General features: G+C 28.2%; 7 protein-coding genes and 1 non-coding gene across 21 annotated transcripts in view; 4 read left to right on the plus strand and 4 right to left on the minus strand.

Annotated features, from left to right (window-relative positions):
- The first annotated feature begins 1,133 nt into the window (after positions 1–1,133).
- Dpck (Dephospho-CoA kinase) lies at positions 1,134–4,409 on the plus strand. Of its 4 annotated transcripts, none has more exons than XM_069131339.1 (4): positions 1,134–1,164; positions 1,800–1,901; positions 2,129–2,420; positions 2,561–4,409. In XM_069131339.1, the coding sequence occupies exons 1-4, from the start codon at positions 1,149–1,151 to the stop codon at positions 2,862–2,864; spliced, it is 714 nt and encodes a 237-aa protein (XP_068987440.1). In that variant the 5' UTR covers positions 1,134–1,148; the 3' UTR covers positions 2,865–4,409. The 4 variants fall into 4 exon arrangements, with proteins under 4 accessions (XP_068987440.1, XP_068987425.1, XP_068987433.1 ...); XM_069131324.1 differs by lacking the exon at positions 1,134–1,164 and adding an exon at positions 1,559–1,721; XM_069131332.1 differs by lacking the exon at positions 1,134–1,164 and adding an exon at positions 1,559–1,721 and having other exon boundaries at positions 1,803–1,901.
- A 462-nt stretch (positions 4,410–4,871) lies between these two features.
- On the minus strand, positions 4,872–19,204 carry LOC138190049 (zinc finger CCCH domain-containing protein 10). 3 transcript variants are annotated; one of them, XM_069132513.1, is made up of 4 exons: positions 19,063–19,204; positions 7,446–8,049; positions 6,996–7,281; positions 4,872–6,874 (listed from the first exon to the last, which is right to left on the minus strand). In XM_069132513.1, the coding sequence occupies exons 2-4, from the start codon at positions 7,973–7,975 to the stop codon at positions 6,404–6,406; spliced, it is 1,287 nt and encodes a 428-aa protein (XP_068988614.1). In that variant the 5' UTR covers positions 7,976–8,049; positions 19,063–19,204; the 3' UTR covers positions 4,872–6,403. The 3 variants fall into 3 exon arrangements, with proteins under 3 accessions (XP_068988614.1, XP_068988616.1, XP_068988615.1); XM_069132515.1 differs by lacking the exon at positions 19,063–19,204 and adding an exon at positions 15,011–15,148; XM_069132514.1 differs by lacking the exon at positions 19,063–19,204 and adding an exon at positions 8,445–8,937.
- Positions 9,215–14,692, minus strand: Slmap (Sarcolemma associated protein). The gene has a single exon (XM_069132512.1). It carries the CDS (start codon positions 13,190–13,192, stop codon positions 10,790–10,792), a length of 2,403 nt encoding a protein of 800 aa, XP_068988613.1. The 5' UTR covers positions 13,193–14,692; the 3' UTR covers positions 9,215–10,789.
- Positions 15,165–16,906, plus strand: LOC138190050 (G patch domain-containing protein 11). 5 transcript variants are annotated; one of them, XR_011176188.1, is made up of 4 exons: positions 15,165–15,305; positions 15,417–15,708; positions 15,804–16,374; positions 16,844–16,906. XR_011176188.1 is itself a non-coding variant. In XM_069132516.1 (3 exons), the coding sequence occupies exons 2-3, from the start codon at positions 15,486–15,488 to the stop codon at positions 16,322–16,324; spliced, it is 744 nt and encodes a 247-aa protein (XP_068988617.1). In that variant the 5' UTR covers positions 15,165–15,305; positions 15,417–15,485; the 3' UTR covers positions 16,325–16,386. The 5 variants fall into 5 exon arrangements, 3 of the variants coding, with proteins under 3 accessions (XP_068988617.1, XP_068988618.1, XP_068988619.1); XR_011176187.1 differs by lacking the exon at positions 16,844–16,906 and adding an exon at positions 16,493–16,628; XM_069132516.1 differs by lacking the exon at positions 16,844–16,906 and having other exon boundaries at positions 15,804–16,386.
- Pburs (bursicon subunit partner of burs) lies at positions 16,796–17,503 on the plus strand. The gene is made up of 3 exons (XM_069132519.1): positions 16,796–16,930; positions 17,011–17,135; positions 17,223–17,503. The coding sequence occupies exons 1-3, from the start codon at positions 16,810–16,812 to the stop codon at positions 17,391–17,393; spliced, it is 417 nt and encodes a 138-aa protein (XP_068988620.1). The 5' UTR covers positions 16,796–16,809; the 3' UTR covers positions 17,394–17,503.
- Burs (Cuticle-tanning hormone bursicon) lies at positions 19,063–20,585 on the plus strand (the record flags this gene model as incomplete). The annotated part of the gene is made up of 3 exons (XM_069131842.1): positions 19,063–19,236; positions 19,869–19,994; positions 20,365–20,585. Coding segments are annotated over 3 exons (450 nt in total), but the record flags the coding sequence as incomplete, so codon positions are not given.
- A 719-nt stretch (positions 20,586–21,304) lies between these two features.
- Positions 21,305–27,939, minus strand: part of Eif4g (eukaryotic translation initiation factor 4 gamma) — a 47,801-nt gene continuing 41,166 nt past the window's right edge. For all 5 annotated transcript variants that reach the window (XM_069132547.1, XM_069132549.1, XM_069132548.1 and 2 more), the window contains 14 exons: positions 27,789–27,865; positions 27,472–27,631; positions 27,126–27,390; positions 26,754–26,851; positions 26,485–26,645; positions 26,227–26,279; positions 25,780–26,009; positions 25,268–25,437; positions 24,969–25,048; positions 24,565–24,791; positions 24,354–24,491; positions 24,213–24,288; positions 23,973–24,122; positions 21,305–23,898 (listed from right to left, as the gene is read on the minus strand). In XM_069132547.1, coding sequence (XP_068988648.1) covers positions 23,684–23,898; positions 23,973–24,122; positions 24,213–24,288; positions 24,354–24,491; positions 24,565–24,791; positions 24,969–25,048; positions 25,268–25,437; positions 25,780–26,009; positions 26,227–26,279; positions 26,485–26,645; positions 26,754–26,851; positions 27,126–27,390; positions 27,472–27,631; positions 27,789–27,865 — 2,100 coding nt within the window. In that variant the 3' untranslated portion in view covers positions 21,305–23,683. The remainder of the gene's footprint in view (positions 23,899–23,972; positions 24,123–24,212; positions 24,289–24,353; positions 24,492–24,564; positions 24,792–24,968; positions 25,049–25,267; positions 25,438–25,779; positions 26,010–26,226; positions 26,280–26,484; positions 26,646–26,753; positions 26,852–27,125; positions 27,391–27,471; positions 27,632–27,788; positions 27,866–27,939) is intronic.
- On the minus strand, positions 25,516–25,681 carry LOC138190083 (small nucleolar RNA SNORA53). The gene has a single exon (XR_011176198.1). It is a non-coding gene; the product is annotated as a small nucleolar RNA SNORA53 (small nucleolar RNA).

Here is a 27,939-nt window from a genome sequence, read left to right on the forward strand (position 1 = left end):
AACTACGCGAGTTCGGTATTTTCGAATCCACAAAACCTGCTGTAAACGTGACTACCCCGAACTCGCTTGTAATATTGTTTTACACAAAGGTGTTCAGAATCATGGTCCCGACAACCTATTCAAAAGGTTTATATCGAAATTGGCAGTGAAGGCAAACTTCTAAATAATTACCATAAATTTTCCTCAATAATGAAAATAATGGATGAAAATCGTGCATCACGAATTAGTCATGACATCAAGCCCTGTTTGCAGTTAATTCTTCTATTTTTATCGTTTTTGTAAACGAATACACATGCAAAACAGGTACATCACGCCAGAAATATTATTTGTAGCCGATCAATTACTAAAATTACTATTAAAATGAAATTTAGATTTGATTATAACAAATCGCGAAGAAAGTAAGTTTAATGTGTATGGAGAACATGTTAAAATTATTACATCATTTCATTGATCTATTATCGTTTGAAAAGAAAGCTTTTCTTATCTTCACCACAAAAAAGATAAACAATTAATTTCCCTTACTGAGGTAACTTAGTTTAATTATTGTGCGATTGTGTTATTCTATCTAATTGGTACCATGATATTATAGATCTCGACACTTGCTAGGGGAAACCGTCCCAAACTTGAGTCGTTCTTAGTCATGAAAAATCAAAGTGGAAGATTAACAAAGTCCGTGTTCTTGCGAGACAAACAGAGATGAATAGAGTGTTTCTGCCTCTGTTTGAAACATTTATAGTATGTCACACACGCGCAGAACAAGAACTTCTTGTCTTCCATATAGATTTTTCACAACTAGTCACGACTCAATTTTCGAACGGTTTTCCCTAAACTATGGTAGCTAACGATAGAGGGAAATTTCCTCTCTAGTTACGGTATATGAATGTCGAGATCTGTTTATATGATCGTGATCGGTACTTAACCAAGTTAAACTATATCTCACAAATATTCAAAGTTTATTTTCTCAGAAACAAAGCATCATATGAAAAAATTTTATTCTATATTTTCGATTTATTTTTTCACATAGAATTACCTCTCGCCCGATTATACTATGATTATCACCACAACTGTGTTTCTTATTTAAAAAATATCATATTGTAGTAAGTCATAATATACACACATTTGTAGTTATAATTTGGAATAATAAAAAAATGTCGAAGGATTCCAGTAAAAAAAATATACAATTTTAAATAAATTATATGTAATTGTGAATAATATATTGTACAATATTAGTGAATAAAATATGTATTGATTTTAAATATAAAAATTACATTTATATAATCTAGTATAATAATTAATAAAATAGAAATTAATGAAATTGTAGAATTAAACTGATATCAATATTAGTCCATGTTTCATGAGTTTGATGATTACTATTAAATAAATCATTATTTATCTTAAAAGATCGTAAAATATTTTACGTAAATGCGGAATATATAAAATAAGAAATTACTGAAATATTCAAAAAATTATCTTCTTGAATTTATCAAAATTCAAATTCAAATTGGACATTTTTATCAGTCTTATTAAATCATTAATCTATAGCAAATTAGGTTATTATTCATTATGTTTGATTCATTTCATACATCGTTGATTAGATGATGTATCTAATTTCAATAATACTGTATGTCGAAATTATACAAAAGAAAAGGTTTTGACTTCAGTGAAAACCGTCGTAACATGACTAATGTCAAATAGGATCAAATTTTGCAATGCTAATAACAGTAATAATATTCGTTTAGCTGATAAGAAAGGGATCAGGGAATAGAAATAAATACATATTTAATAAGAAATGTTTTTAGTAGGTTTGACAGGAGGAATAGCTACTGGGAAAAGTAGTGTTGCTGCTATTTTTCATGAATTCGGTATACCTGTCATTGATGCTGATCAAATTGCACGAAAAGGTTAGAAACGAAACAAAACTTTTTCTCCTTGATAATTACGATGTAATTTGTTATAAGATGATTTTAATATTTTTGCTCTCATATTTCTTAATATATATATATATATATATAAACAATATAACATATATATATATATATATTGTTTATATTTTTATTACTTCGTATATGTAAAAAAGATATATATTTCATTCATTCGTTTAAAAATTTATATGTTTCATATTATGTAGTTGTAGAACCTGGAAAGCCAGCTTGGCATAAAATACGAAAAGAATTTGGTTCAGAAATGTTCTTAGATACAAATGAACTTGATAGAACGAAGCTTGGAGATATAATATTTAATGATGTAGAAAAAAGAAAAAAATTAAATGCTATAACACATCCAGAAATATATAGAGAAATATATTGGCAAACATTCAAATATTTTCTACAAGGACATCAGTTTATAGTTATGGATTTGCCATTACTTTTTGAAACAAGACATATGTTGAATTATTTACATAAAATAATTGTTGTAACTTGGTAAGGACTTTCATTTACTAACAATTATAAGAATACATATACATAAACTAATTAATAACTAATCAATAAATAATCAATATTTAAACTAATCAATAGTTTAAAGTTATTAAATATAAAACAAACTGTACATTTTACCTTAGCGAAGAAGATTTGCAATTACAACGACTTATGGAAAGGTCAGGTTTCTCAGAAGCTAAAGCAAAACTAAGAATTGCTGCACAAATGTCATTGGAAAGGAAAGCAGAAATGGCAAATTTTGTTATTGAAAATTCTGGTAATGTACATGATACCAGAGAGCAAACTATTAGAATTATTAATGTTTTAAAGGCTTCCAAATACCATTGGAAGTTACGTTTTTTGGTTGGACTTTGTTGTACTGTTTTACTAGCAGGTGTATATTGGTTACGAAGTAGAAAAATATGGTCTTTACCAACTATAGTGTAATAGTCATTCACTTACAAATGCTTATAAACACAAATACCAAATTATAGTGAGATTTTAATACTGCATTTGTCAAATTTAGAAATTAACCTGTTTATATAAATAAATAAGATAGTTTAAGAAAGTAAATAGCTATTACACACTTTACACACATTTGAAAATATAGGATGTAATGATATTATTTACTAAAATTTTTTTTTTGTAAACAAAGTGAAATATACGAGGGTCGTCTGGAAAGTAATACCCGTTTTGAAATAACAATACAAATGCATCTTAAAAAGTTTTCTTTATTTGTAATTTCAATATATATATTAAATTTAGTATATATACTAAGTTATTTTTGATACAACCACCAGCTTTACATTTTAAAGTTATACGAGTTTTTGTATATCTTCGTCATACACTTCCGCCGCCAGTTCACATGATCATCATCTTACGCAATCCTTTAAATCATCGTTTCTTGTGAAACATCATCGACCAAAAAACTCTTGAAATTTTCCAAAAAAACTGCAATGAATGTCATTTTGCAATTAAATCACAGACACGATCTTGAGCTCCTCTGTAATCAGAAACGGACGACTTGAATACTTATGATCACGCACAGTTTCTTTGTCCCTATTGAATTATCGCACCCACGATCTTACTAATAATTCATCCATAACTCTATTATCATTACCTGCTGTAATTCGGTAATGAATAATTTTTGGAAGAATTTTTCAGCCTTCGAAAAGCGTAAAAGCGTCATCGACAAGATTTTCAATTCGCCTCGTCATCTTAAACGTGTGATACAAAGACAATATTAAATATTTAAACACAAAATTTTTCATGACTTATGTCAATACATGAATGAAGCTAGGTGACCTTCCATAAATACATTCCATCGTTTTATATAGTTGCTATATATAATAAACGGGTAGTACTTTCTGCATGATCCTCGTATATCATGCTTTACAGTTCTTCCAGTTGTAGAAATTGAGATATACATATATGTTAGTATAAGGTACAAGATTACAATTACTATTTGCTTTATATTTGAATTGGTGAATGAATTATGAGTTATTATTAGTGATTCATATAATATCAATAATTATGATAAATTTATATCTGATATATATAATTATATTCACTTTTTAGATAACATGAAATGTATCCATAAAATGATGATATATAATTTTATATATAAATAATGTATTTTAAAAAATAGCATGAGTCAAGACATATTACGTGAGAAAATGTTTTGAGATCTTAAAAACAAATTTAACTGGTTAATTATTTTGGTCTACATAACTTGTTTTTAGTACATAAGCAACATTGATAATTATTAAGACAGAATAAGAAGTTGTAACAGTGATGGAAATACAAACTCATGGGTTCAGTTGTAACTTGCGAATTTCTTAATATCTTTCGTATCACTGATTATTACTCCTAGTATATCTTGTATAAATAAATAGCCAAATAACACATAATTGAAATTATATCAAAGAAGATTATTATAGAAAAATTTGTCCATGTGTTTCTATATGTACATACAAAAATTTATTTTCAACAGTGTTTTTGAAACAGTTAGCAAACATTCCCAAAATTATGAAATGTATTTTTTAACATTCCTATTATATTACCTTTTTCCTTTATGTGATGGCAATCTTTACATTCATAAAATACCTACAAAGGAGGATATTACTGTAGAGATATGGCTAATCAATCTGTGTTTGCAAAAGTAGTCTAAACTATCCATCTGGACAAAGAGCTTTGCAAATCCCATTTATTAGAACTCATAGGAAGAAATAGAGATCTTTTTACATACATATAGCTTTTCAAATTTGAAAATATTAAAATGCAAATTTTGTACATTATAAATACATAATTTATAACAAGATGTATTTATTCTTAAATACATAATTCATTATTATTTATTCACAAGATTTCTAAGATTATTCTCCACAAGATTATTTTACCTCTATAAAAATAATAATTAAAAAGTGGGATATGAGAATAAATAATTTGCAGATCTATATGTAAGCACATTTATTTCATTTTATGAATTTATCAATCAGTGCAGTTATAAACATTTTGAACATCAAAGCAATACAATTGTTTGAACAATTTATATATTTACAATTTCAGAAATCAAAAATATTTCGTAATATTTTGTAAATGTCAGAACATTCGATTCTCATTAATAAGAATAACGTTTAGAACGTAATGGTAAACTAAACAAAAGTTATATGAAATACATTTTTTCATAATTTTTTAGAATAAAATAAAATATTAAGTAACAAAATAAAATCTTAAAAACTTCAATTATGTGAACAAAGAATGTAGTACGAGTGCTACTTCTGAAGAATTTAAAGTAAGAAGGTCTATCTTTTTAATGAAGTGCTTATTAACATAAAGTTATACATAAAAGATTATACATTTGTATGCATATATAAAATATACGAGTACTTATTGCTCAATATCTTATACTAATTACGCAAAATATATACACATATATCAACCCATGACTAATAATATGACTTGAAAACATACACATATTTATTTGGTTTATGGGATGCATATTACATTATCTGTATACCTGATTCTTACATTTATGGGTCAGGTTTAAATCCATAGTCTTTACTTTCCATCACCTAAACCCAAAGCCATTTACTTAAGTAAAATTGTAAAAACACAAAAGTTCACAATAAGTACTTAATTAATTAAAATATCACTATTTTATAAGAATCGTTAACTTATTTGCTAAAAAGATGGAAGTATAAAAATTTTTTCTGAGAAAATGAGGAAGCAACAGAATACTATTTACAGCAGTGCATAGAGAACAATCATAAGGTTCACCACCATTTTTGTCGCAGTGATAAACCTTAACTTTGAACTTTCAATATAATTCATTTACATGCTTCATTCTAGTTTTGTACTTATCTTAACATATTAGTCTAAACGAGTCATTTCTTATCTATATCTTTTTTAATTTACAAATTTTTTTACTTGTACGAGATTATTTTTTTAATGATACAAAAAATTACCTACAAAATTATTTGTATCTTCATGATATTACATTATTAAAAAAAGAATAAGAGAATATCATTTTTGACCATCTGACATGGTTCTAGATCAGTATTCTTATTAATCTAAATCTATACACACTTTGGACATTTATTGTGTTGCACATATTAACATATTAATGTAATCGGCATTCACGTTCTGCAGGATAAATTACTGAAAGGAACGAAAATATTCAACTTAAGCAGCTGTAAGACATAATAGTACAAAACAGTTATGATCGTTATTTTTGCTCTGTATGATAATTTCTATGAGTTCCTATATAAATATTTAAGATGTCGCATTCTTTAATTAATATGACATTTTCATCTTTTTTTATAGTCTGCAGACATTTTCTCCATTTTTTCTTTTCATTCGCATTCATTACTTGTAGTCGAAGAAATACAGTATTATTTTGAAAGACTGAATGCAGGAGACAGCACTCTTGACTTGTCTATGTGCTTGAGGTACTATTTGACGTTCCCTTCGTGCTTATAATTTATTTACTGCAACACAGGCCTAAGTTCTTGAGTCATAATGGGATACGAAACCAACGGTGCAGTAGCACCGGATATCGAAAGAGGTAAACTAGCAGGTTGCTGTGTATTAGGTGGCTGTTGATTAGTTGCCTGAGGACCGGAACCGCTCATCGTAATCGTTTGTTGAGCCATCGTAACGATAGGCGGCGGGATTGATACTGGTGCCATTGAAACTGCTGCAATAGAAACAGGCGCAACTGTAGCTATACTTACAGGAACTGTCGCAACGCTTGCAGTAACTGTACGTAAAGTTCCAGCAGCTACCGCTGCGTTAACCATTTGTTGAGGTGTTGGAGCTTGCGATGGTGGAACAGTGTTTGTGATAGTAACTGCTGGAACTGTAACAGCTGTTACATTTGCAGTTCGTTTCCCTGACATTCTTAACTGAGCATTTTGATCCAAAAGAAATTCATTAGTTGCTGTTAGATCGCTAACCTAAAGAAATAAAACGTATAAATACATCAATTATACATATACAATATAAAGAAAATAATTATAACAATGGAATTATATCGAATTGAAAATAATTATAGTAATAAAATTAAATAATACTGACTTGCTTCTTTAATTCCTCTATTTTCTTTCTTAGTAACGCATTTTCATCTTCCAAAACAATTGCTCTAGCTTCATTACGCGGTATCACTGGATAATAATATCCTGGAGTAACCGGTTGCGCGGTATGTTGGCCTACGAGTGGTGAAGTTTCAAAATGAACAACAGTTTCACCAGAAACTATTCGTCTCTTTGGTTCAGGAGGTCCTATATAATCAGGTGGATGTGATGATGTACTGTAACTATTATTTGTAACTAAATTGTGTTGATCTTCCATTTGCCAGTGAAAGCTATAAAGATATATAAATATATCATTAAACAAATATATTTCAAAGATATTTTGGGATATTTCAAAATATATTAAGCATTTGACGAAAGTTTTGTCTTTTTTAAGATACACGTCAAATAATTTAGATAGAAAGAAGATAAACAGTAAAATTTTTAAGAGACTCACTTTCTATCCTCCTCGTATCTGCGATTCTCGCCATTACTCGTACCATTGAAATTGTGCTGCGGCCTGGACACATTATGATGGGATGTTGCGATCAAATTATGTTGTGGTTCTTCATTTTTCCAATGTCTAAATTTACAATTTGTCCTTTGGCAGCTACCCTTGATAAAATCCTTACACATTGGATATTCGGACTTTTCATTATTATTTTTGAGCCTACTCAAGATATGAGCAGGTAATTCCCCTGTTGCTCGAAATCTCTTCTCCTCACTTTCTGTGCAGTGAAGGAATTTGCAGCCAGGCCAATTGCACATCCCATTTTGAAAGTCGTGACAGAACGTGTATTCTTCTACAGGATCGTCCTCGGAACGTTCGTGCAAATACTTGCAACGTTTACCCCTATGACACACGTTTCGCAGAAAGTCTCTGCATACGCGGGTAGGTGATGCATCTCCGCTTACATTCGTCGCGCCTACTGTCTTGCTCGCTTGCCCGCCTCTCGTGCTATCCGACTTTTTTTTCAGCTTCTTCATCGATGATACATTGCGATCATACCTCGTAACGAATTCTTAATCAATCGTTATTACTCACACGTTATACGTATGTGCTGTAATTACAAAACAGTTTATTATAATACAATTGGTAACAGGTAAATCAATTTATTTTGTACAAAGATAGAATTTGTAAAATTGAACATAGGAAATAAAATACATTGTCATCGATTTTCCTATTGTCAAAAACTGGAACGTTAGAACAATATCGATATCGAATATATCAGTATAGAATCATAAAACAAGTTGACAAAACCAGTCAAAATAAAATGATTCTTGCAACATCGAATTGTTTTTAGAATTATTTATCAGAAAAACATTTAGAAACGCAAGATTTATTTTAGCAATTAACAAATATATGATTTTTGAGTCATTTCAAATATTTTCTATGATGCCGTTAATTTGTTACTTCATTCTAAAACGTGCTTGACTTGCATCCTTCTGCACTTACATAACATAGTCGGCAAAGGTGTATCGTAAAGAAAAATCTCTGGGTATAACAGATATAATATAGAAGATAATATTTCTCTTGTCGCGTAAAATCCTGTAACATTTAATGCTTAACTTAATCAACTTACGTACATACACGCATATAAATAATGCTATTTTTATACTTTGAAAATAATTTGGCATATATGTATACAATATTGTAAAAACGAAGAACTACCTTGCCCAATTGTTTAATTATATATCGCCGAAAGATTAAATGATTAAAATATTTATTACGATTACGCAACTCTCTCGCGGTGGAGATATTTTTAGTTCGCGTATATGTAGTCATGCCAAAAAACGGTATTATATCACAGAAGCATTTTCTGAACTTTACTACAATTTGGTAATTCAAGACGCTACAATCCAACACGTGTACGAACTATAATTACACCTCGTACGAGTTATAATTATGCACCGTAATATTAAGCCATAATGTTAATTACTGTGAGTAGGTATTAGTATAATGAATAGAATATAGAGTAAAACATGTATAATATGTGTTTAAAACTTCCTTGTTAATTTTTCAATATCTGATTTTTGCAGATATTATTTAATAAATTTCCATATTCATTGTATAAATTGATCGATGATTAACATAGGTTGTTGGTGAAGAAGAGTAAAAGACTTCAGTTAAATTAATTTTTATTTTTTTTTATATAATGATTATTACATGAGTGGTAAGAGGTCAACAATGTTATATACAATATTACCTTATTATTTATATAAACCTTCACGATCGTAAATATAATTTCAATCTACCAAGAAAATAACGTCCCTATAAAGCGGCCAGGCCAATGTTCTTTTTTGGGAAACTGAACACACTTTATATCATTCGCTTTTACAATCGATCGGTATCTAGCGTTTAATAGGGCAGAAATAGATCGGGCAATGGCACTGTAACTAAACTATTAGTGAATTAAAAAAATACGGTTAATTTTAGTCGCGTTCGTATAAAAAGAATAAATAGAAAAGTATAACTACAACATTGTCCGTCTTTTTTTTTTTTTTGTTCTTCTTTGTTAGAAACAGACATCTAGGCCATCATATTTGGAAAACCGCTAAATACATCGATTTAATAATAAGAACCACAGTAAAAATTTCGCACTGAAGAATCATTTTCGTCTTAAAATTTATTAGGTCGTTCGAATCGATATGCTTCTATTGTCATTCTACTAGTAAAAAATAAAAAAAAGGGGGAAACAGAAAACAAAAAAAGAAAAGCACATAATATGTATAACGAAATGGGAAACGAAAAAAATTATTGATCAATTCTTCAAGCTATTGAAGAGTGTTAAACATTATATCAACAAATTATTTATGTATGTACAGAAGATAATTACATGTTGAAAAAGGAAAAAACAGCTGCAATTTAAAATCAACTAAGACTTAACATTAAATAATTTCTTTAATTTACAATTAAAAGATTATATAATAATGTAATTATTGATCAAAGAGCATGATAATTCGACTTATTTCGGCTTATCATTATCATAATTACTATATTTCTCATTAAAATTCTTAACATTAAAAAATGTCAAAAGAGTCGAATTAATTATTGGTTTACACTTTGAACATAAATAATTCCGAAATCGTTTAAATAAATACCGAGTATTTTTAATTAGAACGGATTTCAAACCACTAATTCTACAAGAAATATATTAAGGAAAGTTTATCAAGACGTAGGATATATCGACACAGGCATTTATAAAAATCGTTCTTTGCATATAAACGTTATTTATAATTTATGTAATGATACATTTGAGTCGTAGGGTGCAGTGCTTGAATTGATCGCAAAAAATAATGACGTAAACGTGTGTAATATCTGTAAATAGAGATTAATACCATTTTATTCAAGAAGATATGATATCGAGATTGGCAGCATGTTGAACATTTTACATGGTATTGTCTATATTTTTTCTAATACATTTTCTCCTAGCCTAGAATTTTGTTCTATGTACATATTTATTGCTACAATTCTCTGCTTAATTTGATTTTGGTTCCTTGTTTTTAAACGGTAACATGGTATACGTTTGCATTATTCTTGTCATTTATCAGAGCAGGTTTTTGAGATTGGTGCTTCAACAACAATATCGGAAAAATATATACAATTCTTAATATTTTTGTTGGTATAAAAATGTTCAAGACTTTTTTGTTGAACCTACACGCTACCCAATTTGTTATATTCTGTATTCTCGAAGTATTTAGCAAACGATACAAAAAAATTACGAAAATAAAAGGAAAAAGAAAAGAAACTTTAATATTAATCAATGTTAAAGTTATATACAAAAAACAAAAAGAAAGACATTAAAATATTTTTTCAAGCAACATCCATATTAATATAATTGCAATAGGTGCCACATAATGTATTGGTATAGTGTAAGTTGTATTTAACAAATCACCGCATTGTGCTTTAACAGATGTATATTTTTTCAAGAGCTCTGCTTTTTCTTCAACAAATGCATTGTACTTTTCTTTTAAAATAACCAATTCTTCATGGAGCTCTTGAATTCTTTGAGCTTCGTTCTTGGCACGATAATACAGTTGTTTTAGCTTCTCAACAATTTCTTCATGAGATTCACAAATTAACCAGTCCTTTAGGCTTTCTAGCTCTTTCTTGATGGTTTGCTGCGATTCTAAATTGTCTTCGACTTTTAGCGAATCTAGAGATCCTATCAAAGTTTGCAGTAAATATTCTCTGGTATGCACACCTTGCTGTGTGGTATCATTCTTAGATAATGGTTTTAGAGTTTTGACATAATCTCCTTCTAAATGTTCTTCTTCATAGTCTTCATCTAATTCACTGCTATCTTTATCTGTTTCATCTTTCTTTTCAAGTTGATTAATTTCCATAGAGACAGGCTCATTTGAAGTGATGTTAATATTGCTCATGCTGCCAACATTCATTTCTGTTTCTTCGTTTCCCTTTAATTTCTGTACAGTTTGAGATAAATGAGAAATTTCCAGCTGTTTAACATTTTCTTCGCACATAAATCTAACTTCCATTTTATAAGGTACAAAAATTTCTTCTGCCACTTTATACACAGGTTCTTCTTTTTTAACTTCTATAACAGATTTCTCACTTGTATCATCACTGGTAATACTGCACGTATCATCTGTTGCATCTGAATTAGCATCAGATTCTGAATTCATATCTGTATTATTTATATTTACATTTCCATTAACTAAAGTTTTTCGAGATGGCGGTGGTAAAATATATTCCGTTGAATTATCATTATTAACCAATGAATCATCTAATTGTTCTTTTGAAAAAGAATCATCAGAATTTTTCAGCTGATTTGAATCGATATCTTGTGAATTAATTTGATTATCTTGTTCATCTTTTACAGAATAAAAGTCCATTTTTGTCTCTAAATCAATGTCTACGTTGTCAACATGAATGGAATTTAACTTATTAAGAATAATATTGATGGCTTCTATAGGATTTTCTTCATCCTTTGCATCTACTATGCCAGTTGTTATTAATTTTGAATTCATGTCCTGCAAAATTTGCATGTAATTTCTGAGGGCTGTGATCTGCTTATAGATATTCACAGAATCTAATCGAGAATCACGTAATCTTGCCTGCAAATTTTTCTCAATTCTAGATTGATCTTCGAGTCTCTTTAAAAATTCTTGCTTTTCTTGTTCTGTGCTTTGTACTATATCCTGTATTTTTTCTTCACTTTCTTTTAGTTTATTTGTAGTTTCTTGTAATTTTTTTTGTGCTTCTGTATATTTGCTACATAACTCCTGAAACTCTGTTTGAGTATATTTTGCTACATTATGAAGGCTTTGACATTCTTCTTCTGTTTCATTTAAACGTGCTTCTAATTGGACTAATCTCTGAGTTACCTCTAATTTTTCTTGTAATACTTTCTGTAATGCCTCTTTTGCTGCATTTTGGTAATGTACTTTTTCTTCCTGAAGCAATACTAATTCGTTTCTAATTTTATCTTCCGTATAATTTTTAGAATAAACAGCCAGTTGATTTTCCATACTCTCCACCCAAGATAATAACCGATCTTCTGTTATCAATGCTTTCCAAGATTGATTAGCAGCCTTTCGAGTATTTGCTACAAGTTGTTGAAGATGTACTAACTTAGAATAAAGTGCTTTCTCGCGTCTTGAGGCTTCTTGCATGACTTGATTCAGTTTGTACACATCTTCCAATGAAACATTATTGAGTGGAGATGCAACCGATGTACTAAGACTAGCTTTAGCTTCTTTTCCATCTGGCAAATATAATTTTAACGTTGCAACTATACATCCATGTCTAACTTTTTTTGTACTTTCTATCACATCTACTCCAAATTGCACTATGTCACCTGAACATACTTCTTTAGGTGCTGATTCTAAACTAGCTGCACTGAGTCTTTGATTATTAACAAATGTACCATTACTGCTACGTGTGTCTTGTAAAAAAAACTTTCCACCTGAATACCATAGCAGTGCATGGTTTCTGGATAATACTTTACAATCAAAAATGGCATTGTTTGGTGTAGCTCTGGCTCTTGCCACAGAGCGACCAATTTTAACAGGTTGCTCCAGTGTCAATGTACGTTCTTCAAAAGGATGAGAATTATCACGGCAAATTAAAATTCCTTTGGCTGTCATTTTGTTGTTTTGCATAGAGTTTATTTTCAAGTTGGAATTCTGACTGGCAGGAAAACTGGCATTTTGTACCCACTCACCACTGGCTACAACCATAGCCGATGTAAAATCCAAAGAATGGCAAGTTTTTCAAGAAAAGTTTAAAATTCGTATGAAAAAGGAATTATTGATACATAATGAAGAAGAGGGAATTTGTGAAATTTCAAAGTCACGCGTTTTAATATCATCGAATATTTTTACTATCGTGTTGGTTTGTCACGGAAGTTACTATTCACACTCGATCCTATAATTTGAACATGAGGATCATACATCAACTTTCCAAAACTTAAAATTTGTCATAATAATAAGTGACATACGAATTCACATGTTTTTGCAATAAAAAAAACTTCCGTTACTATCTCAACAGTCTTGTGGTGTTTCTTTTTCTATTTATCGTAAAATTCCTCGTACAAACGTTACAGTTACACTGTATTCGCCAATTACTCGAGTCCAGAATATTCCTTGGTTGGTTAATTAAACAAACGAACGTTTCATCAACAATATAATGAAATCGAATATTCCGAACGCATTAAGAATAGCCAAAAGATATGTTTCTTCGAGTAAGTAGCAGTGAGCGTACGCTTTCACACTTTCGTCCTTCGTACCAGTTCCCTTGCACTTTGATGTCTTCGACGATACATTCAAGGAAGTTCATTAGAAAAGTGTGAAATACACAATGCGTATTCAACAATACTCGAACATGATAAACCGAGTGATGTTGTGATCAACTAGATTAAGATCAAATATATTATTCTCGAACTACTGCATTACTGTATTAAGATACAAGCGGTCCACATTCCTTTAACTCAGTACTTTTCAGTTCCGCGTTTCGCTGTTTATCGACCGACGGCAGTATAGTCATCTATACGACTACAACGGTGTAGCAAATTCAAAGTAGACACTTGGGCGTGCTACATCGCGACAGTCATTCACGAAAGAAAGAAACGTATTTAAAGAGAGACATTTAAAAAGGCATTTATAACCAAAGAACCAATGGCAGAATTAAAAACTATAAAATTGGTGTATATATTTCGAATCAGTGATATAAAGCACTATTCATAAATAACTAAAATCATTAAATCTTCTTTCAAATAATTATGCTAATTTTTAAAAAATGTCTATTTTATGCTATTTATTCTACGTTATTTATATTTAGTAAAACAAATTTATTAAGTTTATTATAAAAGATTAATACTCTATAATATAGAAGTATTAATTACTGTCACAACATAAAATAGAAGAATACAATATATAATATTCTGGTCTTGTATTTTTGTTTATCGTATTAAAGAATATATTTATATTTTTGTTTGCAAAATACAAAATGTGTAGTATAAAGGAAATATTTCCATATAAATATCGATGGACATCGCATGCATCAGTGAACTCAGATAGACTTGCACAAGAGAATAGGATAATAATATCGCTATAAAAAAAACTTTTAAAAATTAATTAAGAATACAAAATGAATATACGTATTCACGGCGTTTCTAATAATGCTAGTACTTGATAAAATACTAATATGATCAATAAAAAGAATAATTTATATTTAGAAGTATTGGTAGCTTATTTTTATAACGCAAATTTTATAATGTACATATATAAAGTTTTATAATTTCAGAGTAATAGCTTATTAAATGTTGTACTTTCAAAACTGGAATAATTAATTCACAATGAGTTATTGGAATTCTTTTTTATGTATAAAAAATTTATTTCTGTTTATGAAATTCTAATTAGTACAAATTTTTATGATTGAATACTAGATATCAATTTACGTACGATTCACAAAAATCATGCAAATATAAAATTGTTGTTCATAAAACATTGTAAATAACTGAACAAGATAAATAAAACTATTATAGAGTTAATGAATACCTTTAAAAATATTCGATTTGAATATTCTTATATGAAAACATATGAAGATCGATGTTTGTCGAATAGCTTATTGTATCCGGATACACTGTGAATATAACCTAAATAAGGTTACGTAGTAAATTTCACGGTTTTAAACAAAGTTCATGGTATTTTTAACGTACAAATCATGTATAAATATTCTAATATTCAATATCAATTCATTTTTTGATTATATATAATTTTATATTTACTTCTTATAACTGAGATATGAAATAAAAGAATATAAGTAACTTAACAACATATAAATATTTTACATGTATGTACATACCATACACATATATGTTCAAGTAGCTATGTATATCTTTTTTTTCAGTGATTAATAAGTATTTTGTAATTTTATAAGACTTTGTGTTTCATGTATAAATAGCCAAGAAACAATAACATAATTTATATTTATAACAATAAAACGTCACAAAAAATAAACGAATAAATAAACATGTCAGATACAGAAGATTATATGTCAGATAAATTTTTACATGGAATTGAAAAATCTACTTCATCGAGTCTCATATATCGACATGCAGATAAAAGAAAATTTGAACTTATGAAGAAGAAAACTCAGATTGAAACAAAATTGAATGAAAAAAATAGCATAAAACACATTGAGGAAGAAAAAAGAGAAGCAGGCTTATCCTCTGCAATTACAAGTTCTAATAAAGGTTTGTTTTTTTTTGTTTCTACTAAAATTTCTGGTTTAATGGCATATTATATTATTGTAATGCTTGATTATACAAATTTATGAATTTATTCTTAGGTTATGAAATGATTATGAAAATGGGATATAAACCTGGTCAAGGCATAGGTAAAACAGGATCAGGAAGGATTGAACCAATTAGCCTTAAAGTAAAATTAGACAGGCAAGGTTTAGGGGAAGGAATTGCAAAAAAAGAAAGGAAAAAGAAAGATAATTCGCATCATGATAAATTAGATAATAAGAGTATGAAGGATTTTCGAGATAGAATCGCACAAAAAAGAACAGAACAATTATTAAAGACAGACTTGTATAAAAGCCAAAAAGTTTGTCAGAAATTAGATATGCAACAAGAGATAAAAAAGCCTCGAGAAATGTGGTTTTGGTTACCTCAAGATAATGAAGATGATGATAATAGTGATACAGAGGAAGACGATGACGTTTTGCCTGTTAGTGGAAAACTTGAAATTTTAACTAAATATTTAAGAGAAAAATATTTTTATTGTATTTGGTGTGGAGTAGCACATCTAGATGAAGATGATTTAAGAGATAATTGTCCAGGAGGTACAAGAAATGATCACTAATGCTATTAATTTGTATTACTTCAATTAAAAGTGCATATAAATAAAAAAAGGTAAAATCAAAATTTACCATGTTTTTACTTATACCTATGTTTTAATCATACAGTAAAGAAATCTTATAAAAAGCATACAAGATTCAGCATCTAAATAACATCAGTAATGCTTCTTTAGTGTGGTCACCCACAGTGTATGAAGACATAAAAGATCCATTAGAGTCATAATGCAAAATACTGAAAAAGTACAGTAGAAAAAAATCTAGCAGTGTACAATGTAAAAGCAAGGGGAACTTATCCTGATTCAGCTATGCTATTATTTCCTAGCAGGAGTTCAGCACCCCTAAGTAACAACATGTTGGAGGGAAAGTTACCTATAAAAGCATCTGTTTTATTTTCTGTTCTTTCATTTCAGTCAGAATCTTTGACCATACCTTTACTATATTCAAAACAGATTAAGTAAAACAAATATCACTTAAAGGAATTCCTATCACAATGTTTATATTTGCACTTTTCTTTATATTAACAGCGTTTATATATATGAATGATACAGTTGCTCAAGTAACAGATGATGAAAATTGTGAAACACTACAGTCAGAAGTACATATTACAAAAGGTACTATTTTTATTTTGAATTAATTAGCTTCATATACAAGCAAGTATATGTAAAACGAAGATATTTTTTGATTATTTTAGATCAATATGATGAAATAGGTCGATTAAAAAGAACATGTAGTGGAGATATAACTGTTACAAAATGTGAAGGGTTTTGCAGTTCACAGGTACAACCAAGTGTTGCAAGTACAACAGGATTCTCAAAGGTGAGGATACTGTTTAAAAGAAGAACAAAATTCGTATAAAAGTAAGGAAATACACATTTTTGAAATTTATTTTTATTTCCCCAATAGGAATGTTATTGCTGTCGTGAGAGTTATTTAAAAGAAAGGCACATCACACTACACCATTGTTATGATGCAGATGGAATAAAATTAATGAATGAAGAAGATGGAGTAATGGAAATCAAGATAAGAGAACCAGCAGAATGTAAATGTATTAAATGCGGTGATATATCCCGATAAATATGAAAATATTTTACAAAAGTATTAATAAAATATAAAATAGAAATTATATGTAATACAAATAATGTGATTTAAAATAAAAATATAGAACATATTTAAGACAATTTACTTTCCCATTCCTCTTATATTTGTAAACTGTATTAAAAAATACATAATTAAAAACTACAATGCTAGATTAACTAAATGTGCATTTTGAAATGTTATAAATTAAATACTAAAAAACAATGATAGATATTATGATGCTCAATATAAGATTGTTGGTTTTTATATTATATATAATTTTGTTTCCATAACTAATGAGTAATAAAATCTAATTTATTTATGACTAGAAATTTTAACAAAAATAGAATTTTATTTATAAAAAAAAAATTGATATAAAATATTTAATATAATCGTGAATGGAATTCAAGATAATTATCAATTAAATTTCACATAGATTATATTAATGCATATTATTACAACAAATAGATTAAAACATTATTAAAATAATAGATAAAATGAACTGGTTATTAGTATAACTAACATATAACAAATAATTAATTTCCCAATTTTATCATGAATAAAATAGTTAAAAGCTAAGCCAAATAATAACATTATAAAAAACACTAATAACACTATATTTTAGAATTTTTAACAGCTAGAAGTATGTATATATGCTGTAAAATATACAAAATAATTCTTTGCCATTTTAATCAATAAAGCACCATAGTTTATATACAGTTTATTGTTTGAATATTATAATTTTCACTATGGTAATGTACAACAAATTATTGTCAAAGTCTATTATACTGCAATGGAAAATAATATTATATAATATTACTTGTATAAACAATTGATTTAAAAAGGAATTGTTTAAAATTAAAAGAAATTTTGTATATAGATAAAATTATAAATATATAAATATAAATAAAATTTAACATGTAACTAGAATTTGTATTGATTATAATATTCTAAAAATTATTCATGATTTAGATGTTTTAATTGTTATCAAGATTATAGTATTATAGAATATAATTTTTATATACATATATGTGTAGTTAATATATCATGCATATAATTATTACCATTACAAATGTCATTATATTTGTAAATATATAGTGATAACTTATAATAAAAGTATAACAATATAAAAAAAGTTGTAATGTATAAAAAATTATAGGAAATTAAACTTTGACTTTACTTATAACAAATTGCTTTCATAGAATATTATCATTGAATATTATAAAAAATATTATTTATAAATCTAAAGTATGAAAGAATATTTTGTAAAAATGTTTGCTACATGTATGAAACAATATTTTCAAAAACATTTTTATTTCCTAATAGTACTTCTATATACCATATATTTAATCCCTTTCTTAGTGCTATTAACATACGCATGAAAAGGGAAGGGAGGAAACATGATCGCCTACAGGGTATAAAAGGATAGAACATACAATCTCTAAGCACAGTAAAGTGGTAGATCTAAGAGGAAAAATATCGTGCTAACAGTATGTTACTATATCATATTGGTAAATAAAGAATTATAATACTTGTGTTGTACATTGACATTAAAATTAATATAAGCAAATAAAATAAATTAAATTTTATAACTGAAATTATAAGCAAAATAAGAAACATAAAAGTATAATGTATGTCAATGTAACATTTATATTATTCTATTACTTACTGTGTAGTAGGTGCCAGCGTTTTAATATGCCTGCTAAGCGAAACTGCAGAAGCTCTTATAGGCGTTGATGAATGTCAAGCAACTCCAGTTATCCACTTTTTGCAATATCCAGGATGTGTTCCAAAACCAATTCCTAGTTATGCTTGTAGAGGACGTTGTAGCAGTTACCTACAGGTAATATATAAACTAACAAGTAATTTCACTTACAAATATATCAATATAAACAAATAAAAACATTTCCAATATAGAAAAATACATTGTATTTTATTTTTATACAAATAAATTTATGAATCTTCTCTACATTAAGAATAAAAACAATAGACAATTCTTTAAGAAATATTTGTTTAGTTTTATATTTTTTCATTAATTACTGATTAAAAATAAATAAAAACATATTACTTATATTAATTAGTTTTAAAAATCTTTCAAATTTTGTTATATATAATCGGTTTATATTATTTTATATTAATATTAACATTAAAATAATCGACGTTTATGTAAACATTTAAACTTAAAAATATTCTTTTAAACATTTATAATATTCTGATTTGTATAAGTGTGCATAATAAGATGTGGGTATCACTGTTTTTCGTTCATGGTTATAATATATGTATAAAAAATTCTAAGTATTTTCTGTTACTTATATTATTTATAATTCCTATAAACATGCAGTTAGGCATCAGTTTTATATTCATATTTACTGAATATCATAGTATTCTGCACAATGTTATCTCAACCATATATTTCATAGAAAATTGACAAATTAATATATATAAACATCTATTCATTCGTACCTGTTTCTACAGGTATCTGGATCAAAAATTTGGCAAATGGAGAGGAGTTGCATGTGTTGTCAAGAAAGCGGTGAACGAGAGGCCAGTGTATCCTTATTTTGTCCGAGAGCCAAACCAGGCGAAAAGAAATTCCGAAAGGTTAGGTTAATGCTTTGACTTAATCATAGATTTTTTAACATTTTGGATAAATGTGATAAATTAATGAAGTATTGGCCGATTAGTCACTCGCACTATAAAATCAGGAGCAAATCTTTTGATACCATGAGTTCCTCACAGCCATATTGTTTTTGTCTAACTGATCAGTGGAAAGCGCATCTGAAAATGAATATCGCGCGTCATTTGAATTGGATTATCCTATAAGAACTATTTATAAATACAAAATCAAGTTTGTTTATATAATTTATAACTAACATGTATAACAAATCAAATTAAAGTATTATTATTTATTAAAATTTAAGGATGTATATATATAAATAATTCAATTTACCACCTAATTATTCGTTCATAGGTAATTACCAAGGCGCCTTTAGAATGTATGTGTAGACCATGCACTAGTGTAGAAGAATATGCAATTATCCCACAAGAGATCGCTGGATTTGCCGATGAAGGCCCGTTTACGACCTCTGCGCATTTTAGAAGATCTTCCGACTTGCAGTAATTCTTTTATCAAACTTTATATTGTAAAATTAACAAAATAAAAGAAAATATTAAAGATAAGGAATACTTTATTGGATGTAACGCTATAAAAACGTAAATAAATTGAAAATGTAAAGTATTTGATGAAAAAAAATTCATTGATATATAATATAAATGCTATACATTATATTAAAAATGTGCTTATCCTCTGCTAAATATTTTCCATACATAGAAAACCTTCGATGATATTATATATTATTTATATACGTTATTTTAGCATTCTTACGTTGAAGGAAATGAAAGATAGTTTTAAGAAAATATCGTGAAAGATAACTAATATTTTGATGGATGTATATCAGAAGCCTTATTATTTTGTTATAAATAATTTTAGTTATATTACATACATATAAAATAACTACATTGTAATAAATATACAATATAGGATATTACGCGTTTAGTATTTTTCTAAAAATGCGTATTTACGTGATACATTACAGTATGATTATAATTATTGCATCTTAATGTTATACTGTAAATTATTACATCCTGTTAAGTATACAATATCTACAATTTTTGAAATTTCAAGTGCATCAGATATTAACGTTGAAACTTTAATAAGATTTATTCGAAATCGTGTACATATATATAAATCGTATAGTATTACACGTATCTCGTTCAGGACTATAGAAACAATATTATTTGAACAGTGTTACAAAAAAATATACAGGTTACTAATTTAATTAATCAGTTTCTTCGGCGGTGTGATCGATGTATCTAGACAGGCATATATTCAAGAAAATAATCAACAACAGTTTGACATGGAGTTCTTTTTTATTTTTTTTCTTTTATGTATAGATATGATTTATCATAGAAGTGTATTGTGTATTTTTGTATTGTGTTTTGGAATTTTTCGTGATATTTTATTTATATTTTGTATATGTGTATTAATGTAAACGTAGGCACACGCAAATATATGTAAAATAGCGATATACGTGCGTGTTCATACGTGAAACATCGGCACAATGCGTCGCATGCATGTGCAACATTCCAGTCAGCATAATAACAATGCTATCTTCTTCCATTATTTTTGCAAACTGATCATATTTCACTTACAATATTTACTTATTAAATATTTACAGGGATCATTTTTTTGTTGTAATTCACTTATCGACATTTCCTCAACAACGTTTTTTTAATATATAAATTATTGTAATTTTATTTATTTACTGCGTCTTCTATTTTATGTTTCAACCCGTCGAATGATACATTCTACTACTGAAGTAGAATGAAATCTTTCAAGGAGACAAATGTTATAAATCATTAATACTTAGCTCATACACAACATTTTCCATTCTTCTGTATTTCATGTATGTCTCATTTTTACAGTGTGAAAAAAGTAATAGTGATGTATGTGACCTTCCCTACAATCTCATCCTTCTTATCTCCTTCGATTCTGTCGTGTTCAAAAAAATGCTGCGTTTTATACTTAAAAATTTTCTATTATATAATTCACAAAAAACATAAAAGAAGTTTTTCAACATTCTGTAATTAATTTTAGATTATTAAACAGAAATAAAGAATTTGGAATACAAGTAAATTATATAGTGTAATTATAAGATGCGATGAAAGAAATAAACATATAATGAACTCACGATGGTGAAGGGTATATATCGTATGAAAATTTAAGAACAAGCTATGGACATTCTGTGAAGCAAGAACTAATTTTTTTATATTGAATATTTACATACACATGTACATGTATAAACATATGTTTACGCATACATATGTATTTAATGCAAGTTGAATAAAATATCTACGTGGTAACCTTTAATCCCTTCAACAACGCAGAGAAACTTTGAAAAAATGATAAATGACAAATTCTGCTAGTATCTAATAATCAAATAACAAATTTGAACATTTCGGTATTAATTAATAATTACAATTTCTTAAATAAGGAGAATACATTCAATACGAGAAACATTAGACAAAAACAATGTAGGATTTCCTAAAATTAAATGAAAATTTTTCACGATTGCATTCAAATTTCCTATTTCATTTTGTGTATTATATATAAACGTACACACACGCACACACTACATATATATAATCATATATATAATTGTGTGTGTGTGCGTGCACGTATGTGTGTAATATACTCAGAAAATGTATTTTTCACACTGTACTTTAAATTAGTGTAATAATTTTATACAATTTCCTATTATACGGTCGATCTGGATTCATGCAGACATTATATTCCACGCACTATGACCTGTTCTCTCAATGTTCATAAATAACTAGTGTTAAAAAATAGTAGCGCCTTAATATGCACACCATTTGTATCCTTTTCCTAGTTTCAGCATATTTTGCATTACGAAACATATCGCGCCGAACCACAACATGGTTCGTAATGTTACGTTTTAGTGTTCACTTTCATTCACTTTTAGTTGTGAATGTATATTTTTCTTCATATGGTTGAATACATTATAAGTTCGCAAGATATAAATTAGTAATTATTATATTTATTATAATCGTAGAAAGAACCATTACCCTTGCGTCAGGCTTGGTTATCAATAGTTTTCTTTTGCATATGTCTCAAATATAATTTACTTAAAATTGATCTACTTATACACATCTGATTTTTAATTTTTTATCTACTTTGCACATAGCAAGTACCGGCTGTTTTGCGAATATCGTTTGGTGAAATTGAATATAGCTTTTTCGAGTTCCCAATATAAAGCGAAAAAGAAAAATTATACTTAATATTCAATTTATTGGGCGATTGACAAGCTGCAGTGACATCGCAACACATAAGAAATACGATAATGTCCTTGAGTGTTTTTTTTTTTGCTTTATTTAAACTTTAAACCATTTCAATGAATTATATATAATAATTATCTTGTATTTACTTCTGTATCATAATTAATAATTAATCTTTATCTTCATTATGTATAGCGGTCTCAGCTATTGTGTCCGTTTTTATGATAACCTTTATTATCTGTCACTTCTTGTTCTTTGAAGTTCTATACTATAATACATGCACACGCGCACATCACTTTTTGTATTCTTTCAATACATATGATGTTTTCCTTTAAAAAACTGCAATTTGATTTCACTTCGCGTAGTTTTTTTTAACGAGGAAACATATATTTAAGTCTTTTTAATAGACGATAATGTACTCGATCACGGTATCGTCAACAACGTTCTTGGCTGACGCTAGTTGATACGTCTTCTACACTGGAAGCATCATCAGCTTCTTGTAAACCAGTGAAAAACGAAGTCAGCGCCATCGTCGCGACTCCATGCCATTCACGCTGGGCTGGTTCAGGACTCTTTTTCCACGTTAGGAACGCGTCGCTTGAAATTATGTTATAATCCGACAAGTTTGTCATAATATTGAAGAGAGTCCCTGTAGGTAAAAATTTTTTATAATTATAACTAACTTTCTATTACAGAAAACAACATTTTATTCTTGTATGTTACCGTGTGGATATTGTAGATTATGTAAATGAAGCTGGATTGCATAAAGACACTGCAATTCTAAAGATTCATTTGCATCGACGAATCGGCGAATTAATTGTTGTAAATTAATAAAAGCTTCGCTGTTTAAACACCACCTGCTGTTCACTGGTTCTAATAATAATAATAAAAAAAAACACAAACAATTATAGTCACTAAAAAATGTTAAAGAAGAAATATGATAAAATAGTAAAAAAAACGTACCCATGGACGTCTCTAAAATGGCAGTCGTTAATACTCGAATAAAAGTTGGTTCTTTAACCCGATTACCTACATGTACCTGTAATGACCAATATATGTTTAATATTTTGTAAAATAATATACAATTAAATTTAAAATACTTACAATTATCCACCCACAAATTTCATCGAAACTACTTTCTTTCATTAGTCTCCTAAGTTCATCATGAATTTGCTGCATTGTGGGTTGATTACTAGTTGAGCTTTTGGCACTATTATAATCACCAGTGCAGAACTCCAAGTTCTATGAACAATAACATTACTCTTAATTCCCGTTATTTAAAAATAACATATTAATCATTTTAACGCCAACTTACGTAATCTTTAATGATTTTGTCAACTTCTTCAAGTTCTGTATCAATTACATTACTCAACTTAAGTCCACTTTGGTCCCATTTATCTGCAACCCACTTATGTCCTTTATCTCGGGATATTTTCGATAATAATTCCCCAAGGAATTTGCCTACATATCCCCGACTTCTTAAACTATCAAATATAGGTTTCAACTCGGTTAGGGGGACTATCTCCTCTTCTATTGGATGTGCTGTAAAAAGAAAGAAATATCATAATACTAATTTTCTTTTGGCATAAATAGTATTTTTTGTCATTGTTTTCAGTCCTGTTGAGCTAAAATTCCCGCATGGAAACTCTACGGTAAAGAATAATCATCATAAATGACAGTTATCTTTAAACATAAAAAGTTTTAATGTTATTTACTTACATAATATCTCTGCTAGATATAACCAAACTTTGGGTATATCGAGTACAAGATCATCAACTAGTTCCAATATTTCAATAAATCTAAAAAGGTAATTGTGATTAGTTTTACCGAAAAAACATACATTTAGAATTTTTATACTGAAATTTTTAATCAGTATCCTTTTGGCTTTGTATTTATTATTCAACACCTTTTCCTCTGCATAAATATTTCGTCATTTATAAAAAAGATTTAATTAAAAAGTGATCTTAATTAGTGCATCAAATAACATTATAGACATACATATGTACAAAATAACTTACCCGTTTCTTAGATGTGATACAGGTAAAATTTTTTGAGTAATTAAATGCGACAAAAGATACGATATGCATTCTCTGTCGAGAGGGGACTTTTCAAGAACAAAGTTGATCAATTCACGTATGAATTTTGTTAATGTGTTATCGAAGTTCTGTTGAATAGCCAACGAAACTTTCTACAAAATAAAAAATTCCAATTATAACAGATATTTAAATAAATTGCATTTTATTAGAATGGATTTTTTAAATAAAATAGTGTCCACCTACTGATCACTCAAGCAATTATTTATATAAATATAGCATTATAGCTAATTTATAACACTGTTTAATAAGATCAGAAGGAAGGTATTACATAATTTAGCACACTAATGACTCAAGCATCTCCTAGCAAAAAGCAGAGATGGATCTAAGGAGCGTGCTAATGTTAATAATCACAATATCATCAACTAAGGAAATCAATTAATACTGTGATATAATAATTTATATAAACATAGAATATGAATATAGCAAAAACTCACTTCAATGATAGGATTTTTGAGATAGTCTTTCATTATTTTGTTTAACGTTTTCATAAATTCCTCTTCTGACATCTGAGGTTTATGACTGCTAGAGGTAGATTGTGTGGACGATTTTAACGATGGCGGAGGCATAGAAACGCTTTGACTTTGTGAATTATCTAATAATGAACTGTCTCTACTAGATGACGAAGTGCTTAATTGATGACTACCATTGCGTGAACTCCTACCATCTGTAATAATGAAAATATAAAATTTTCTTACATTTAAATAATATGAATAAAGTAAATGTGAAATGTATTTTTTAAAATATCAGAATCCTTTTGGCTAACAACATTAAGTTCAACTTTTCAAAAATAAAAAATTTGTCATCATGCGTTTCACAATTTTTTGCTTAAAAATTCAACAAATTATTTAATTCTTTTATTATCTAACGTATCATAGACATACCATAGGAAGGTTTGTAGTCACGACCATACTCCCTTGGTCCAGTGGATCTAGATCTAAAAATAAATGAGATTATAATATTAATTATTCGGATTATTCCGTACATCCTATATGCGATTATTAAAAAAATATTCAGGATATTTTTAAAGTCATACTTCACATCAGAAACTCTAGCCTAGCAATCTATATTTCATCACACCTATTTTATTAAATATTGAGCAATAAGAAATATAATAATCATAAAAAAAATTACTCTCTTACCCAGATAATTGCGAAGATGCCTTTCGCTTATCTTGATCTAAATTCGAAACATTCTCCAAACATGCAAATTTATTTGAATTTATTGCCTTCGAACCACAACTCGAAGGTGTTTTCCACATATACATGTTTCTGCTTCCTAATTGTAGATCATCCATTGGAGGCTAAAATAAAAATGATGAATATTTATTTGTTATTATTCATTTTCGCTGTACTTGTGACTATAAGCCTTTCGTAACTATTATTGAAGTTTTAGTAATATAAATGCTTACAGGTTTATTTTTAAGCTTAGCTGTCTCAACAGAATATGGTTGCCTTGTTCTGACAACAGGTTGACTCCAACCACCATCATCAGTGGGACCAACACCACCTACATTATAATGCATTATTGATTGAATAACATACTATGTATATTTATTTATAAGCGATATAATAATGCGAACAATGAAATAAAAGTTGTCAGAATACACAATACAATCATTTTTATCAGAAACTCTAGTCTGGCAAAAAATGTGTAATATCATCATGCTGCTGTATTATGAAAGCGAGTTCTCCACTTATAAAATATCAATTTATTTATAATTTATATTTATATCTTTGTTATAGTGTTATTAATTCAGATATTAAACTGACTAAATACTTACGATTCCTTTTTCTATCACTAGTACGTTCATCTTTTCGAGGTGTACTCAAAGGAGTATTACTCAATTGGCTATCTAATCTTTCAGAATCCGCTTCTTTTTGAATTTGATCTATTGTTTTAGGATTACTATCATCTCTCCTTGGAATCCAGCTATTTGCTCTTAAATCTATTACATCTTGCAACATAAAACGAATCCTAGAGCTAATTTTTCCATGCCCCCGTCGTGCAACAATATCTTGCATTTTATTGAAATAATCTTGCATTTCCTAATAAAAAGAGAATAAATTATTGTCTTTTCAGTATCGAACTGAATACTTTTTATTAATTATAATAAAAAACAAAGTTACTTCTGCAGACACTTTTGACTCTAAATCTTTTCCGACTGTTGTTAACAACTTGCACAAACATTCAAGACTATCTTCATCACTCTGAATTAACAGCTCCTTTATGCAACGATGCATGATTTTAGTTGTTAACATTCCTTGTTTATACAATTCACCAATAAATCTGCAGAACAAAAAGTAAGAAATGTAGCATAAAAGATACAAAATATATTAACAAAAATTATAATGTACATTACATTATGTATATCTATACATTGAGAGGTAATGTAATGCTTTTACAAGATAACTACATATTTTAGGTTACATTTATGTTACTTTACCGTATATTTCCTACTGATTTTATACGTGTTTTTCGTTCTTCATCTTCAAGTTGTAACTGCAAATCTTTTTTCTTCTCCTAATTTTAAATATAAAACAATTTGATGATAATGAAAATATAAAAATGTATAATACAATACAATACAATACAGA

The sequence above is a fragment of the Bombus flavifrons genome, chromosome 2, assembly GCF_040668555.2.
Source record: "Bombus flavifrons isolate JBK064 chromosome 2, iyBomFlav1_principal, whole genome shotgun sequence".
Lineage (NCBI taxonomy): Eukaryota > Metazoa > Arthropoda > Insecta > Hymenoptera > Apidae > Bombus > Bombus flavifrons.

What these genes read in the sequence shown, in the direction of transcription:
- LOC138190049 (XM_069132513.1), bottom strand. Translation starts at nt 7,975, where the DNA reads ATGAAGAAGCTGAAAAAAAAGTCGGATAGCACGAGAGGCGGGCAAGCG. An exon ending in AGATACGAGGAGGATAGAAA is followed by an intron (nt 7,282 to 7,445) that starts GTGAGTCTCTTA and finishes ATATCTTTATAG; the next exon opens with CTTTCACTGGCAAATGGAAG. An exon ending in TAGAGGAATTAAAGAAGCAA is followed by an intron (nt 6,875 to 6,995) that starts GTCAGTATTATT and finishes TTATTTCTTTAG; the next exon opens with GTTAGCGATCTAACAGCAAC.
- LOC138190050 (XM_069132516.1), top strand. Translation starts at nt 15,486, where the DNA reads ATGTCAGATACAGAAGATTATATGTCAGATAAATTTTTACATGGAATT. An exon ending in AATTACAAGTTCTAATAAAG is followed by an intron (nt 15,709 to 15,803) that starts GTTTGTTTTTTT and finishes ATTTATTCTTAG; the next exon opens with GTTATGAAATGATTATGAAA.
- Dpck (XM_069131324.1), top strand. Translation starts at nt 1,685, where the DNA reads ATGTCAAATAGGATCAAATTTTGCAATGCTAATAACA. An exon ending in TGATCAAATTGCACGAAAAG is followed by an intron (nt 1,902 to 2,128) that starts GTTAGAAACGAA and finishes CATATTATGTAG; the next exon opens with TTGTAGAACCTGGAAAGCCA. An exon ending in AAAATAATTGTTGTAACTTG is followed by an intron (nt 2,421 to 2,560) that starts GTAAGGACTTTC and finishes ATTTTACCTTAG; the next exon opens with CGAAGAAGATTTGCAATTAC.
- Slmap (XM_069132512.1), bottom strand. Translation starts at nt 13,192, where the DNA reads ATGGTTGTAGCCAGTGGTGAGTGGGTACAAAATGCCAGTTTTCCTGCC.
- Pburs (XM_069132519.1), top strand. Translation starts at nt 16,810, where the DNA reads ATGTTTATATTTGCACTTTTCTTTATATTAACAGCGTTTATATATATG. An exon ending in AGAAGTACATATTACAAAAG is followed by an intron (nt 16,931 to 17,010) that starts GTACTATTTTTA and finishes TGATTATTTTAG; the next exon opens with ATCAATATGATGAAATAGGT. An exon ending in GTACAACAGGATTCTCAAAG is followed by an intron (nt 17,136 to 17,222) that starts GTGAGGATACTG and finishes TTTCCCCAATAG; the next exon opens with GAATGTTATTGCTGTCGTGA.